This window comes from Corythoichthys intestinalis, chromosome 16 (assembly GCF_030265065.1).
Source record: "Corythoichthys intestinalis isolate RoL2023-P3 chromosome 16, ASM3026506v1, whole genome shotgun sequence".
NCBI classification, from domain to species: domain Eukaryota; kingdom Metazoa; phylum Chordata; class Actinopteri; order Syngnathiformes; family Syngnathidae; genus Corythoichthys; species Corythoichthys intestinalis.
In genome coordinates, this window is record NC_080410.1 from 34988687 (window position 1) to 35007200 (window position 18514).

At 39.0% G+C, this 18514-nt stretch overlaps 1 protein-coding gene across 4 annotated transcripts in view; it reads left to right on the forward strand.

The window, feature by feature from the left end:
• Positions 1-18070, forward strand: part of wnt9b (wingless-type MMTV integration site family, member 9B) — a 64138-nt gene extending 46068 nt beyond the window's left edge. For 3 of the 4 annotated variants that reach the window (XM_057817374.1, XM_057817373.1, XM_057817369.1), the window contains exons 3-4: positions 6987-7252; positions 11724-18070. In XM_057817374.1, coding sequence (XP_057673357.1) covers positions 6987-7252; positions 11724-12185 — 728 coding nt within the window. In that variant the 3' untranslated portion in view covers positions 12186-18070. The remainder of the gene's footprint in view (positions 1-6986; positions 7253-11723) is intronic. The other variant, XM_057817370.1, reaches the window with a different exon arrangement.
• Positions 18071-18514: the final 444 nt, after the last annotated feature.

Genomic DNA, 18514 nt, shown 5'->3' on the forward strand with positions numbered 1-18514 from the left:
AGATATTTCAAGATATTTCATTTTTGACCCACTTATGCATCTAAGGATTAATGAAGAAAATTTCTCTTCTCAAATATTGCTCAAATCTGTTTTTTTGTCAAATCAATCTCCTTTGTCTCAATGATGTCTTTGCTCATTTTGACTCATCACTTGCTCCTAAGGGTACCCTTATCACTCAAAAAAATGGGAAGTTGAACTGACATAAAAAAATTATGGAAAGAATTTGCACCTGATAAGACTGCTTTCCTTCAGTATTTAGCAATTATGTTCTTTTAACATAAAGCACACATGTCTAGCCAACATTAGGCAATCATGTTGCGCGAACATAGCGCACTCTTGTTGAGCAAACATAAGGCACTCATGTTCACCCCAAAATACATGTTGAACCGACATTAAATAAATACGTAATTTGCACCTGATTAAATTGCTTTCCTTCAGTATTTAGCAATTGTGTTCTTTTAACATAAAGCACACATGTTGAGCCAACATAAGGCACAACTAGAGCTGTCAAATTTATAGGGTTAATGGGCGGTAATTAATTTTTTAAATCAATCACGTTAAACTATTGAACGCATGCCCGAAACGATCCACTCACGCATTGCCGCAAACAGACTACAATGGCGCCGTGTAACGTATATACAGAGCTAAGTTTCAATTTTTATTTATTTCAGTTTTTTATTTATTTATATCAATTTTTATTTATTTATTTCATCATTTGTTTATTTATTCATTTATTCTGAAGCCAGCGCATTGCATTACCGTAATGCACATAATGCAAACAATAATCCAAATGAGGGGCGGCTGGTTTGACTTCATTTTTACGAGTGGAGGCTGGCTTGACCGCAGTTCTAAACTATCGAAAACTCTTCGATCAACATCTTGATCTTACAGAGCCGAGATGATGCCAATAACGTTAATTAATTAACTTAATTAATTAATCTGTTTTGTAGGACACGTACTCAGGGTCCAAATGTCCTGCTTCAATTTGTTCTAAGAAATCTAACGTCCCAAGAGAGCTCATGCAAAATCTCAGATAATGCCGCCATGTTGGGAAGAAATAGGACGAAGCAATCGCTTATTACTCGATCAACTCAAACCCCGCCAGTTCACGCCCGCCCACAGAGTTTGATGAGCCAATGACATATAAAATTATTTCATGCGGCCACACAGGGAACAAGAGTGCAAGAATGAAATAAATAAAAAGTGAAATAAATAAATGTTGAAATAAATAAATAAATGATGAAATTAAAAAAAAAATTGAAATAAATAAATAAAAATTGAAATAAATGAATAAAAAAATGAAATAAATTAATAAAAATTGAAATACATTTTGAAATAAATAAATATAAAATGAAATAAATAAATAAAAATTGAAATAAATAAATAAATGTTGAAATAAAAGAATAAAAACTGAAATAAATAAATAAAAATCGAAATAAATTTTGAAATAAATATAAATTGAAATATAGAAATAAAAATTGGAAAAAAAGTATGAATCAAAATAAGTAAATATAAATTGAAATAAATAAATATAAATCAAAATAAATATAAATTGAAATAAATAAATAAAAATTGAAATAAATAAATATAAATTGAAATAAATATTGAAATAAATAAATATTGAAATAAAAGCATTTTAATGACACTTTTAATTACTTATTTAATTGTGTATTTATTTATTGAATTTTTGCACTCCTGGTCCTCCATACAAGTGAGTGGAGTGAATACAGGAATTCATTTGGACCGTGCTTTTAATCGGCAAAAGCTTTGACATCTCTCCCACATCAGTTATTACTATTGAAGCGAGCGAGCTTTTTCTTAACACCCTGCATTGTATACAATGCAGAGAAGATATAGCATTTGCTGCCACCACGCACAGTCAGGGTTGTGAGATTTAATTTCCCATCATGCATTTGGGCAGAACAGTTTAGTCACTACAGTATCATTTACTGAAAGCTCAACAAATACACTAGATGGCAATATTTAGTTACAATATACAAACTCACATTTATCCTTTAAGAATTTATCCGTGGATCCCTTTCGCAGAAAGAATGTTAATAATTTTAATGCCATCTTGTGGATTTACTGTTATAATAAACAAATACAGTACTTACTGTATGTACAGTATGTTGAATGTATATATCCATCTTGTCTTATCTTTCCATTCCAACAATAATTTACAGAAAAATATGGCATATTTTAGAGATGGTGTGAATTGCGATTAATTACGATGAATTAATTTCTAAGCTGTGATTAACTCAATTAAAAATTTTAATCGTTTGACACCCCTAATTTTAACGTTAATGGCCGTCAATGGCATCAATTTACAGTATATATGCCTCAATGGAATCCAGTACATTGGCATCAATAGCAGCGACATTCATGATAGTCAATGGCATGGACGTACATAGCTGTCAGTGGTATTGACTTACTTAGGTGCCAGTTCAATGTCAATGGGCTGTGATGGTAAGTGGTCAAAAATCACAACCACCTATGTTTTCCTGTGATTGAAAATGAAGGGAAAATGCTTGCCATTAAAAATGAATGGAATTCCGGTCATTTTGATATTTAAACGGTGCCGGTCGGTCAAACAGTTTGGAGTCTACAGTGCGCCGACAAAAATGTGGATAATAAGATTATGAAAGAAAGAAATAAAAATAAAGTTGAGGAATTTTACTAGCTGGGCCTGTGCCTTGCAAAGCCCCATCTAATTAAAAAAAAATCACTTTTCACAAACAAAATAATAATCAAATGTTGACTGTTATTGGGCCGGCCGGCTCTACCAATGAGGTGTCACTTATTTTTTCAGGTAGTTGGCAACCCTACTTTTAAATCTCGCGAGAAATGACGAGACTATTGCAATTGGTTGGAAAGGCACGTTAACATTATGTTGCATCAACATGATCTAATCTAGCTACTCATTCATTGTTCACGTTTATGTATGGACTGCATGATTTAATCATGCTCACCTTGGAAACACTATGTGGTCTTGCTGAAGATGCACATTGTCTTTTAGTAAACTTTACAACCTACTGGAGTCATTTTTTTTGAGTGATAGGAGCACAAACTCAGAAACAAATAAGCAGAGAATGAGATAAATTTGAGATGATCAAATTCGTCTCACGAGACGGGATTGAGCAATAGATGAGTAGCAATTTTTTGCTATGGGTATGCACTAAACTTTAGTAACCTCTCTCCGGTTTTTACAGTTAATCAAGTAATTATCAATCATTTTGAGTCCAAGAACTTTTTTTTCCTTGCAGCTGCTTGTTGAGCTTGATTCAAACAGAACTGGCGCAGATGGATATCAACATGTGGGATAGATGAACAGATCCTCGTAGAAGTAATGAGGGAGTGAAGATGCCAACAAATGGCGGTGACGGAGACTACTGAAGCCCCGTGTGGTTATTTTTATCCACCAGGAAAAGCACCCAATTCCCAAAGGAAAAGGGTGGTGCGATTGCCCGCTTTCATGTGGGAAAAGGCTGCGTTCTAGTCAAAATAATAATTAATTAGATCAAAATAGACACGCCGTCAGATAGCTCGGAGGCAACGCAAATAACAGAGTGTGACACGAGAAGGGTCAGAGGAGAATGACACCGTGACATCATAACACGACGTGCTGTTTAGAAACATTTGGCTGTGTGAGATTACTCAAGGCCATTTGGACTACTTGCATTGTGTTTTGCAATGCTAAAAATCACGGTGGTTTGTAAGGAAGGCTGGGTGACTATTTGGCAAGTTTGACATACTAGTAAAAGCATGTTTCTCTTAAGGAAATCTGTTCGCTAGGTCTGAGCTACACTGTATTTGTTCACAGAGACGGTTACTAAGGTTGTTCCGAACATGTTTTTTTTTGCTCCCGATCCGATCGTTTTAGTTTGAGTATCTGCCGATCCCGATATTTCCCGACCCGATTGCTTTTTTTTTTGGCTCCCGATTCAATAAAATTCGGACGAATATATACATTCAACATACAGTACATAAGTACTGTATTTGTTTATTATGACAATAAATCCTCAAGATGGCATTTACATTATTAACATTCTTTCTGTGAGAGGGATCCACGGATAGAAAGACTTGTAATTCTTAAAGGATAAATGTGACTTTGTATATTGGGACTAAATATTGCCATCTACTGTATTCGTTGAGCTTTCAGTAAATGATACTGCAGCCATTTAACTTCTGCCCAAATGCATGATGGGAAGTGCAACCATGACTGTGCGTAGGGCACCAATTGATATATCTTCTCTGCGTTGGGAAAGAACATAGGGTGTTAAGAAAATGATCAACTACTACTGTTCTTCCCCACATTGCCTCCCACGTTATTTTTAATTGCTGAGAGAGGTATTGTAAGGCTTTAGCCAAATATAAATGGCTCCAAAGGCTGTCAAAATTCTCTCTACTCATTATACGCTGCCTTTTAGCGCTATCTATTGGAAAAACGGCGTCTTTATAGATTGAAAGCGACAATGCGTGAGTGGGTCGTGCAGCGCATGCGTTAATTACTTAACGTGATTAATTTTAAAAAATTAATTACCGCCGTTAACGCAATAAATTTGATAGCCCTACTTTAAGCCAAAACTACTCTGGATGAGTGTAAGGCATTTTGTCTGTAACGTTAAATACAATTAGAAAACGATTTAAATTAAAAAAATATATATATTAACAAAAGGCATGTCCGATATTTTTTTGCCGATTCCGATACTTTGAAAATGATGTGATCGGACCCGATCGGGACATCTCTAGTTATAATTCAAGCACTATCAATGGCAGCCAATCAGCTAAATTAGGTTTCAAACTGACGTCATACGCGTGTTGCACATTTATGCCGTGAGGTGATGTGTTCGTTTAGCAACTGTGGGATGTGTTGTAAGTCTATTTGAGTGTAAAGTGCTTAGTTGCTGCTACGTTTTGTGGCCAAATTGACCGCGTGTGTGTTGAGAGGAGTACTTCCGGGTTGTGCAAGCGCATCCGCGCCCACCACCACCTTTGTGTTTATTGCACTGTACAATCTACTTGTGTGTTGTTGAATATTGTGCAGTCAGTTTGCATTGTTTTACATTAGCACTGATATGCTGTTAACCATAACCCGAAATTCAGAAGTTTTGACATTAGGCTTAATCTTAGAGTTAGCAGGGTTTAATTGGTCGGTGGAGTTGATTTCAACAAATTCCAAGCAGTTTGTCAGATATTTGTTAGTTTCAGGGCTCCGGAGTGGCTAAGCTAGCGCGAAATTCTGATATTCCCCTTTAAATTCAATCATCGGAAAGTCAATTACATGTGATGACAATTTTCTGTTGTCATTCTTATGTTGAGGTGGCAAAGGGAGAAAAATGGGTAAAAAGTAGATGATAGATTACTTTTAAAGTAACTTAGTTACTTTGATAATGAAGTAATCAGTAAAGTAACTAGATCACTTTTTTGAGGCGTAATCAGTAATCAGTAATTAAATTACTTTTTCAAGTAATCTGTGACAACATTGAATGACAGTCTTATGGCACCACTGTCATAGTGTTACCAAATACCATAACTAGCAATCAATGACACAACTGGAACAGTAACTGAAGAAATAATACACAGAACATGAATTTTGATTGTTATTTACATCTGTAGTGCTGCAATGTATGCCAGGAGGCATGTTGGAAGACAACAGTGTTGACAGCAGGTGGCAGCACAGGTTGACTGTCTCCCCCAAGGGAGCAGTGATGACTAGAGGCGTGCAAAATTTCCGATTCTTAGATTATTCGCGATTCGGCCGTGGAAGATTCGAGAACGATTCACAAACATCCAAATTCCAATTATTGAATTATACCAGGTAAAGCGGAAATAAAACGCAGTCTGCGTGGTCTTCCGGACACAATGAGGAACGGACCGAGAGTAAATATCATGTGCAGCTAATGCCGCTAAGTAAAAAAAAAAACAATAATACCTGACTGTGGCTGTCAGCCGCTTCAAACAGCGCTCAGTTGCGAGTTGCTATAAACATACGGCAACATACGGCTATGGTAGATATCACATATATCTAGACTAGATGTGAAATGACAGACTTTCCCACGATAGTAAACAGGCGCCATCTTAAAGCAGTAGACTTCTCGAGAAGGCTCTGTTGTAGAGAACCTAATTACTTTTTATCTAAAATACCTCTAAATCGGCAAAATCTTGACTTGAATCTATCTTTAAATGATGAAACAGTTTTAAAACTTTCACATGTCAAAAGTAGACATGAGGGAAATTATGGAATAACGGGCGCAATTTTAACAACTTTAACAGTTGATTCACAACATTAAATTAATTGAATGTAGTTTAAAGCTGCTGATACAGAATGGGGACTTGAGTTTTTTATTTACTGTTTTTAACCAGTAACTTGATACTAAAATAGTAGTTTGGTTTATTTAGCATGAGAGGATTTTTGAACAATTTTGGAACAAATATACAAAACATTAAAAAAAAAAAAAAAAAGGGGGGGGGGGGCATCAATAATCGATTTATAATCGAATCGGAGTCTCTGAATCGTAATCGTAATCGAATAGTTAGGTGCCCAAAGATTCCTACCTCTAGTGATGACAAAATGAAGCTTTGCAGCCAATTGGTTCAAAACTTCACGGTTCATTTGGTCTTATGGCAGTCGTAGTATGCCGCTGTCAAATAAATTGTTACCGGTTAATATCTTTTGGTGTAAATATTCCATCATACAGTGAGGACAGCAGTGGTTTATAATCCAGTGCGGCTTATCTATGAACAAATGCCGTTTTCGTGCCAAATTTGAAGGATATAATAGTCAGGTGCGCCTTATAGTGCGAAAATTACAGTACTAGCCAATAGCGATACTTATATTTTAATGTTGTATTAGGGCACCCTCCGATTCTAGTATTGGTAACGGTGCAACACTATTCATACACCCTCTGCTGGGCATGGCAAGGCACCGGTCAGTTTCCCCCGAGTGAAAAATGACCAAAAAACTGTTTGGCTCTGGTTCGTTCTAGCCTTCAAAGAGACTGCTTTTCTCCTGGCCGTGTCGTCGGCGGCGCTGACCCACGCCCTCGCCAAGGCGTGCAGCTCGGGCCGCATGGAGCGCTGCACCTGTGACGACTCACCCGGCATTCAGCACCGGGAGGCGTGGCAGTGGGGGGTATGTGGCGACAACCTCAAGTACAGCACCAAGTTTCTCAAGAGGTTCCTGAGCCAGAAAAGAGTCAGCAAGGACCTGAGAGCTCAAGTGGATGCCCACAATGTCAATGTGGGAATTCGGGTGAGTCTACAGTTGCGGGAAAACTGCCGTTTCACCCAACCTGTGCCACAAGAGGATGTCAGACTTGGTTCTTAGCCAGAGAAACGAGTTGTAACCAGGTGTTCTCGGGCAATTTGAAGCTTACTGTGCGGGACGACTACAAATTAAAGGTCTCCTTTCGCAGAGGGGGCGTTTATAACGGTGACGTCTTTTTTAAGATATGAGCAATAATTTATTTTCCACGTCCTAAATCACTGCACTCGCCGTACAACCCACCTAATGTCGGTTAACCACTACTGTGGCGTTCTGAAATAGACGAGAAGCCCTTGGGGTCTTTCACCCTAGAAAACAAAAAAACAGGAAGAAGTATCAGCAGCTATCTTATCTGTCACGCACCCCCATCTCTTGGTAATAGTACTCTGAGGAGCCCTGAGGGTTTCATACCTGCGGAGGGAGGAACGAAGCAGAACTTTTCAACCCCAAAGTAACCTCGATCCTGTGGGACTAACCCCTGCGCGATATGACCCGTCTCTGGCCCTCACCAAGACAAATGGTGGAGGGATAGCACAAAAAAAATCCGGGGTACCCCTTACGATCCGGTTTTCGGGAGCGGTCGGCTAAAGGTCGTGCGAGCGGGTGGAAAAGGGAGTCGGTGAGATTCCGGCGTTTGTACCACGGGTCGCTCCTGCCACGCCTCGGGCTCGAGGAACGAGACATGCGAGGCAGACGGTACTAGTCGTGACAGAGCCCGAGCTGTCCGAGTGAGAGATGGGAGCCCGATGAAATACGACAGTTGCCCTCATCCATTATGTTAGAGCAGGGGTGTCCAAACTTTTTTCTCTGAGGAAGGACCGCTTCCAGAAAAACCAAAGGATGTAAGGGCCAATTTGAAATCTTTCCACTCTCATGTGGTAAACAAGTATAATTGGGTAAAAAAGATGTTTTTTTTAAAAAAATGCATTTATTCTTAAAGGGATCCACGGAAGAAAGAAAGATAAACATAATTATGAGTTAAAATCATTTGATATTGAAACCTCTCTTGATGTTTCCGTTTTTATACAATTTGTAAAATTACATACCTGTCAAGTTGTACGGTTTCGGCGTAATTTGTACAAGTGAGCACTGATTTTTAAATGTGTACGCCAGACATGTCCAAAGTCCGGCCCGGGGGCCAAATGTGGCCCATGGTCAAATTTCATCCGGCCCCCAGCCTCTGTCATAAGATCAATAACGTCTGGCCCGCACACAAACTTAATAAATTGGTCAGCAGTACTGCTACCAGCATATGAAGTAGCTTACACACTAAATGCTGCTCCTCATTTACCCACTTAAAGGCAGCAGCACTCTAAACAACATTACCTCGTGTGACCTTTTACTCCCAATTTTCTAAAATGACCACAATCAACAACAAAAAAAAGTTGACTGCGACGGCCGACGCTTCATGGATAGGTGGAAATTGGACTATTTCTTCACTAAAATACGCAACAACAGTGTCTGCCTCTTTTGCAAATAGACAGTTGCTGTTTTTAAAGAGGTCAATGTGAGGCGATATTACCAAACAAGACACGCTGACATGTACTAGTCTGGTACGCCAGACTCACCGCTGTTCCAGCTATTGAGTCTGGCCACCATTCAAGCGGATACAATTTCCAGGGCGGAGCAAGCCACAGCAAACAGACAGCGGAGTGGACCAATCAGCAACGGGCAGGGCAGAGGTCACGTTATTAAAGCGACGAGAGCAGGACGAGGGACTTGCGCGCGGAAGTAAACGTACGAGGAGAGCGGAGTTTATTCAACATGGCTAGCGCGGGACAGACTGTTGTCAATGACTCGTGTCGATGTGTTTTTGGTCATTTAAAACTGATTTTACCGTGGATTGGAACATATTCTCGGCTCTCCTGTTCAGCTTTGTTGTGGAGACGACTTCCGACGCGCAAGACTGACGTTGCTCGTTAAGAGCGCGTCACGCAAATAAACGAATCTGATTTGTCGATTGATTTTGTACCTGCTCGAAAAAGCTGTTAATGGGGTGGTTCCCAGACTATTTCTCTCAGTGTTTGAAAAATACAGGGAGAAAAGACTGGCAGAGCCAGGCAAGACATGTACGACAAGATTACAGGTAAGATACGAAGCTAGAAATTCAAGCAACTTGAAGCTAGTTTAATTTTACAGCAGCAGTATTTCGCAAGAGCCCGAGACTCGAAAGAGAACGCCACAAAGGTTAGTTGCAAGATTGTTGAAATTATTAATTTTAAAAAAATAATGAAGCAAGTGTGACACACAGAATGGCTTGCTAAAATTTGCTTAAATATATTGTTCTACGTAAAGGATGTCAGCCATGGTCGGTTGTTTCTTTAATTACTTGTTATGGTATTTGGTAACACTTTATTTAACAGCGGCGTCATAAGACTGTCATAAGACCGTCATAATTATGACATGACACTATCATGGGAATTACTGAATGCTTATGACAGATGTCATTAAGTGTCATCTGGCAAATAATGTTACTAACTCCATTTATGTCCAGCTCGGATCTTTTACATCTGTTCAAAAGTGAGATGATTTGCCGGATAACATTAAATAACATCTGAGTATTGATTAATGCTTATGACAGTGTCATGTCATTATTATGATTGTCTAATGACAGTCTTATAATGCCACTGTCAAATAAAGTGTTACCAAATACCATAACTAGCAATTAATGAAACTGGAACAGTGACTGAAAAAAAAATTTTTGCACAGAACATGAATCAGCTTACAGTCAGATGCGCCTTATGGTGCGAAAATTATGGTAAGTGTTCCAAAATGTTTTTGTGAATTAATAACCGTCATCAAAAATTTAATTACTAAATTAGTAGAAAAAAGGGGGGGAAATTTTTGATTAGTCGACTAATCGTAAAAATAGTCGGCTGAATAATCAGTGGCGCCACCAGGTTTTGGTTGGCCACCCCACTGGCCACCACGCTTGCCAGTATATCGTTAGATTGTTGTAGCATCAGTTATGCATTGCATCCCAAATGAATGCATTTATTTTGTTTTGTTAAATGTAGGGCTGTCAAATTTACCGCGTTAATGGGCGGTATGCGAAAATATTTATCGCAATTAACGCATTCGCAGTACGACTCATTCATGCATTGCCGCAAACAGCCTACAATGGCGCCGTTGTACTTCTATACAGAGATAAGAGGCAGTGTCAAGTGAGTAGATAAAAGCATTCATTGGGGCCGTGCTTTTAATTGGCAAAAGCTTTGTCATCTCTCCCACAGCAACTATAAATATTGTGGGAAGCGACGTGGGGAAGAATGACAGGAGGTGTTTTTCTTAACACCCTGTAGTGTATCCAACGCAGAGAAGATATAGCATTTGCAGTCACCACACACAGTCATGGTTGCAGCACTTCCCATCATGCATTTGGGCAGAACAGTTAAGTCGCTACAGTATCATTTACTGAAAACTCAACAAATACACTAGATGGCAATATTTAGTCACAATATACAAACTCACATTTATCCTTTAAGAATTACAAGTGTTTCTATCCGTGGATCCCTTTCACAGAAAGAATGTTAATAATGTTAATGCCATCTTGTGAGTTTATTGTTATAATAAACAAATACAGTACTGATGTACCGTATGTTGAATGTATATACTGTATTCGCCTTGTGTCTTATCTTTCCATTCCAACAATAATTTACAGAAAAATATGGCATATTTTTAAGTTTGAATTGCGATTAATTTTGATTAATTCATTTTTAAGCTGTGATTATCTCGATTAAAAATTTTAATCGTTTGACAGCCCTAGTTAAATGTACAGCTTATGCCTAATATATACATAACACAATAAAACAGAATTGTTGTGGAACTCAAAATGTTGACTGGACAGTTACGGACTATGCGCATTAAATCATTAGTAACATCAAATAGTACACAGTACACCAAAGTATATCAGTAGCCGTGTCCTTAAGTCTTTCTGATAGTTTTCCCCTGAACTTTTTACTGCAATAAAATAATGAAAACCTGAAATTATGGCTTTAGTTTTGGCCACCCCAAGATTTTAAGTGGCCCCATCTGGCCACCCCTATGAAAAATTTCTGGAGGCGCCACTGTGACTAATCGGGAGAAAATTAGTCGTTTGGGACAGCCCTAGTAATAGAGTGTACCGGAACATATTTCCTCCACACCCTTCTCACCTTTTTAACCATTGACCCATTTTCATGCCTGTATTCTATTCTATGATTACTTTCATCATTAGCTACGAGTCAATAATAACTGAGCAGGGGGCCGCAGTTCGTGCGCAGGCCATAGTTTAGACAACTCCGTGTTAGAGTTTGCAGCGAGTCGAGCAGAAACATTCTGAAAAGGTGCGGCCGACCGCCTTCGGGAAAGCGTCCGCCTCCGTGCAGATAGACCTCCTAGATAAGAGACCAGGTCATGAATCAAAGCCAAGGAACTTAATTTTCCCCCCCTTCTTTCCTTCTTGTGCCGTCTGTCCAAGGCGGTAAAGAGCGGCCTGAAGACCACCTGCAAGTGTCACGGGGTTTCCGGCTCTTGCGCCGTACGGACTTGCTGGAAGCAGCTGTCTCCGTTCCACGACACGGGCCGGCTGCTCAAGTACCGCTACGACACAGCCACGCGGGTCCTGAGCGTCACAAATGCAGCCGCCGGCGAAAGCGAGTCGGCGGGACCGCGTCGCCACGGCCAAAGCCTTCGTAGTGCCAACCTGGTCTACCTGGAGGAGTCGCCCAGCTTTTGCCGGGCCTCACGCTACTCAGCGGGCACCGGCGGACGCTCGTGCGCTAAGGACACCGGCTGCCAGAACTTGTGCTGCGGACGCGGCTACAACACGGCCGTGCGCCTCACCAGCCTTTCCTGCCACTGCCAAGTGCGCTGGTGTTGCCACGTGGAGTGCCAGACGTGCGTCCGTGAGGAGGAGGTGTACACGTGCAAGAGTACGTAGACCTGGTGGCAAACTCCGATCCCCTGGGAACATGGCAGAAACTGATCGGGCTAGCCGCACGTAGCTGCTGAACTTGCCGGCGGACAAAAAAGTATTCTGTCAAGGCGCACTTTGGAACGTGCTCTTGCTTTCAAAACATGGATCAGATTGAATCGTTCTGAGAACAGAGCTCGGTGCAATGCGGAAACCTTAGAATCGAGTGAAAAACGCAAGAACACTAGGGCAATTTTTGTTGCTTTTTAAAAAGCTAAGTTTGTTTTTTTCCACTTCTCATTGCGGGATATACTTGCAAGTTTTTGTACTGATGTCGCTATCTATTGGTTTGGGTTAGCAGTCAGGGCCGGCCCAGGCCATTTGGGGGCCCTAAGCAAAATAATGCCAAGGGGCCCATATTTTTGGCACACCATTTCGTCACAGTGTACTGTGAAACCCATACATGCAATCCAACCCATACGTCCATATTTTGTATATTAATCAGATTTCGTTGCACTGCATACTTCAAACTTCTCACCCCAAATGATTTTCAGTACTTACAGCAGATAGTGCCAAACCTTTTTCTAAAAGAGGTAAAGAAGTTAAGGAAGAACTTTTATTTTTTAAGCTTGAAATAAAATATCAAAACACACAAAAGTCAAATAAAGCAAACTGTAGTAAACAAAATAGAATATGAATTAAACAACTGCCAGATTGGGGGGGCCCCCTAGTGGTCAGGGGCCCTAAGCAGCTGCATTATCTGCGTATAGGCTGGGCCGGCCGTGGGTTAGCTAACACAACTGCTTTCTTAGACTGCTCTTTGGTTGTTGTTGTTTTTTTATCTTATTTTGTATCCCAATGGTACATCACGCCGGTTAATACATTTTAGAGCTCATCAACCTGTTTTCATAAAGTGTGTTATGCTCAGTTTAGTCACTCAGACACAACAAGTTGAAATTTTTCAACTTCACACTCCAGTGTTCTTCAATATCGCTTTATGGTTTATATTCATACCAGTTTCTTAAACTAAAACAAGTACCGTCAAGTTCAATCTTCCACGATTCTGTGATCATTTCCCTAAAGTTTTTGATCTAAATATTACATCACACGAACATGACACTACATTTCATGACCAATAACAGCATTTGATAAACTTTTCATGAACACTTTTGACTTATTTCATCCATTTTTTTTTTCACATAAACTTCACCATCAGTTGACGCGCCTTGAGGCCGATCCGCAGCTTAGAAAAACTTCAAATATTTTTAAAACCAAAGCAGCTAGCGATCTAAAACCAAAACAGGCACCTCCCTAAGGCATATGTGAGTCTCCATGAGCAGTGACATAAAAAAATTCAAAGTCGATCCCTAATAAAATCCCAATCATTTATTTAATGCAAGTACAACAAAACATAAAATGGCTATAAAATTCTCAAATATGACGCTAGATGCACAAAAATCCCCAAATCCAGAGATAATTACCTATATTTACAGAATCAATAGCCATATTTAACATACCGTAATTTTCAGACTATAAGCCGCTACTTTTTTCCTTCATTTTGATTCCTGCGGCTTATAGTCCAGTGCGGCTTATTTGTTGATTTATTTGGGATAATAGGGAACACTTTATTTGAAAGCAGTGTCATAAGACTGTCATAAGACCGTCATAATTATGACATAATACTAGGGCTGCAGCTATCGATTATTTTAGTAGTCAATTAATCGATGAATATTTAGTTCGAATAATCGAGTAATCGGATATGGAACATAAAAATTAAAATACCTGAAACGGTATTAAAAATAAATATATAAATGAGGATCTATGTACAACAACAAAAAAATTGGCTAACTTACATAGTAAAAGTCCGCTAGCTTAAATGCTATAAAATGCTAACTTTTTTTTTTTTTTTACAACGGTCTTATCAAATGGTTCAGACACTTATTCCCACAAAAAAATGGCTAAATATACTTATAAACTAAAATATGAATGCGTTAAAAAAAAAAAAAACTAGCACAAACAAAAACTTAGCTTAGGTTGGTATTAACAGGGAGCAGCTGGATTCAGCCATGTGAAATGAGGCAGACTAGAGGGCAGTGGATCCAAATCAATACAGCTAAATGCAACCACTTTCAAAACAAAGCATTACAAGGCCACTTTAATTAAACGAATACTCGAAGCGGCAAAACTTTAATTCGAATCTTTTTTTCCAATCGAATACTCGAGTTAATCGATTAATCGTTGCAGGACTACATAATACTATCATGGGCAATACTGATTCCTTATGCAAATCATTTCACTAACTCCATTTATGTCCAGCTCGGATCTTTTACATCCATTCAAAGGCGAGATAATTTGCCGGATATCACCAAATGACATCTGTTACAAGCATTCATTATTGCTCATGACAGTGTCATGTCATGATTATGACTGTCTAATGACAGTTTTATGGCGCCGCTGTCAAATAAAGTGTTCCCAAATACTATAACTAGCAATTAATAAAACAACTGGAACAGTAACTGAAAAAATAATTAGCACAGAACATGAATTTTGTTTGTCATTTACATCTGTAGCGCTGCAATGCATGCTAGGAGGCATGTTGAACAACAACAGCATTGACAGCAGGTGGCAGCAAAGGTTGACTTTCTCCCCCAAGGGAGTAGTGATGGCCAAATGAAGCTTCTTGAAGCAATGAAGCTTTGCAGCCTTTGGTTCAAAGCTTCATGGTGGTTCATTTTGTCTTATGACAGACACTTATAATACAGTGAGGACAGCTGCGGCTTATATTCCAGTGCGGCTCATCTATAAACAAATGCTGTTTTTGAGTCAAATTTTTTTGAGCAGCTATAAATCACTCAATTTTCACATCAGAAACTTAATACATGAGGAAAGCATGCAGAATCACTCTAATTTTACTCAACAAACGCAAAATCAGCATTTTTCTATATACAATCACAACTTATTTAGGTGGAATTCCGATGTTACTATTGCTTTAGCACGTCTTGCCGGCTGTCTGGCCCTCGTTGTTTTTAGATTGAAGTGTTACATAAAATAAAACACTCAAAAGGCGAATTTTTTCGTATGGATGCAGAAATGTCTAAATTACTACTTTTTTGCCAAAAAAACGGGCAGTTGGCCGAAAATTATCTGATCATTTGAATGTAAAGTTACGCTACTGTTTATGAATGGGGGCATCACAAAACGAAGAGCTTTTTAAATTGAAAATTCTTGTAAATATATGCGTACATCCTCCAATTTCGATAGATATGAACATAAAACAGTCTAGATTCTTGGTTAAAAGCACAAAAACGAGCAGTTATCAGTTCATTTTACGTAAATATTTCAAATTAGTTCCGCTATTGTGTCATAAAACGAAGAGCTTTTTAAGTTGAAAATTCTTGTAAATAAATGCGTAAATCCCAGAATTTCTATAGATACAATGTGATGAAAAAGTATCTGAACATTTAGGAATTTCTTGTGATCTGATCTTTGTCAAAATCACACAGATGAAAAAACAGTGTCTGCTTTAACTAAAACCACCCAAACATTTATAGGTTTTCATATTTTAATGTGGATAGTATTCAAACGATGACAGACAGGGGAAAAATAAGTAAGTGAACCATCACATTTAATATTCTGTGCCCCCCCCCCCCCCTTTGGCAGCAATAACTTCAACCAGACGCTTCCTGTAGCTGCAGATCAGTCTGGCACATCGATCAGGACTTATCTTGTCCCTTTCTTCTCTACAAAACTGCTTTCATTCAGTCATATTCCTGGGATTTCTGGCATGAATCACTGTCTTTAGGTCATGCCACAGTATCTCAATGGGGTTCAAGCCTGGACTTTGACTTGGCCACTCCAGAACGTGTATTTTGTTCTTCTAAAACCATTCTGAAGTTGATTATTTCTTGTGTTTTGGATCATTGTCTTGTTGCTGCATCCATCCTCTTTTTAGGTTCAACTGTCTGACTGACAGCCTCAGGTTTTCCTGCAAAATATCCTGATAAACTTTTGAAATAATTCTTCCATTAATGATAGCAAGTTCTCCAGGCCTTAAGGTAACAAAGCACCCCCAAATCATGATGCTCCCTTCACCGTGCTTCACGGTGGGGATGAGGTGTTGATGTTGGTGCCAGTGATTTCTAAGTCTTTAGCAGACACTCTAAGGTTCTTTTTTTACCTCTATGAGTATTCTGCGCTGAACTCTTGGCGTTATCTTTGGTGGACAGGCACTCCTTGGGAGAGAAGCAACAATGCCAAACTCTCTCCATTTCTAGACAACTTCTCTGCCTGTCGATTGATGAACATCCAGACCTTTAGAGATGGTTTTGTAGCTTTTACCAGCTTTATACAAATCAACAATCCTTGATCACAGGTCTTCACACAGCTCTTGTGACCGAGCCATGATGCACATCAGACAATGCTTTTCAACAAGACAATTCTTACCAGGTGTGTGTTTTATAGTGGGCCACGCAGCTTTAAACCACTCATCAGTGATTGGGCACACAGCTGACATAAATTGTTTGGTAAAAATTAGTTTCTATTGCTCTTTAAGTCTCCTTAGGCAGACACTGTTTTTACACCTGTGTGATTTTGTCATAGATCAGATCTCATTTGATGGTGATATTCTGCAGGAATGTGAGAAATTCCATTAGGTTCAGATACTTTTTCGTACCACTGTATGAACATAAAACAGTTTAGATTCTTAGTTAAAAGCAAAAAAAAAAAAAAAAAAAAAGGGTCGTTATCATTAATTTTATGGAATTATTTCTAGCTAGTTGCGCTAATTTTTCCATTCACTTTTCATTAATTTTCATTCATTTTTTTCACAACGTTTCAAAATACATGCATGGTGCTATTTCATACAACAATTACCTTGAATCCTCGACCAAATCAATTTTAAGACACTCCTGTCTGCTTGTATGCAGTACAACTTTCGTCTTTTTTCCACCTAAATCCGCCATTTGAACGCAGCGTTTGAGTTTATCACACGCTCTGCCTGGGTCGGCCCCCTCCGGGAAGGCGAGGCGCAATGTCTGTAGGAGCTGTCTAGTCAACTGATGGTGAAGTCTAGATTTTTTTTTCATTTTAATTTTTCCTTTGTGCTGAATGCACTGAAAATTTCCAAAGAGCATTTCAAACAGGTACTGGACATTATTAAGTGCATCTGTTCTACTGCTGCTGCTTTTTGCAATTGTATTCGTCTACGGCTTGCATAACGCTAGCGTGTCTGGAAATTGGGGTCATGTCACAACAAACTGCCAATGATAAAACACATAGGTTGTTACATAAACATATTCCTAATCTCTATCTACCAGATTCGCACTTTTGCAGTTTCCACTAAATTCTTGTGCTTAAAAAACATTGGCCCACTAGCTTCCTTTCGTTAGCTTCCACTAGCTTCCGTTAGCTAGCTAGTAATAGGGTGAGTTATCAACCACGTGCCAGTGATGCCCTCATTTCCAGACACGCCCTCGTCTTGCAAGCCACAGACAGACTTTACTAACTTTTTGTGTTTTATGCTGTCTCATCTGCTGTATTAAAAAAAAAAAAAAAGCCAACTCATTAGTTGCCATTGACAACGCTAGACGGCCAATGCATTTGATGCATTCAAATGGATTGGATGTCTATTCAATTCATGGCAGAAACATGAAAAGACCTTTCATCGCCCTTACAAAAATGGCCTCAGGGCGGCCATGTTGGTAGGGGCAATGTTCCCGTCAAAGTCGATGCCTTGACAATAAAATGAATTCATAACTAGCATATTTCTCAACCAGTTTTTAAAAGATTTTATCCAGTGGCTGCCATTGACTATGCTAGACGTCCAGTCCATTTGAAATTGGAGGTTAGGCAGCTAATGAACGATCGCTGTCAACTAGGGTTGTTCCGATCATGTTTTTTTGCTCCCGATCCGATCGTTTTAGTTTGAGTATCTGCCGAGCACGATATTTCCCGATCCGATTGCTTTTTTTTTTTGCTCCCGTTTCAATTCCAATCATTCCCGATTTTTTCCCGATCATATACATTTTGGCAATCCATTAAGAAAAAAAATGAATAAAACTCGGACGAATATATACATTCAACATACAGTACATAAGTACTGTATTTGTTTATTATGACAATAAATCCTCAAGATGGCATTTACATTATTAACATTCTTTCTGTGAGAGCGATCCACGGATAGAAAGACTTGTGACTTTGCATATTGTGACTAAATATTGCCATCTAGTGTATTTGTTGAGCTTTCAGTAAATGATACTGTGGCCATGCCCAAATGCATGATGGGTGGATGTAACACGCCTTTAGCAACCATGACTGTGCGTAGTGCTACCAATTGATATATCTTCTCTTGGGAAATA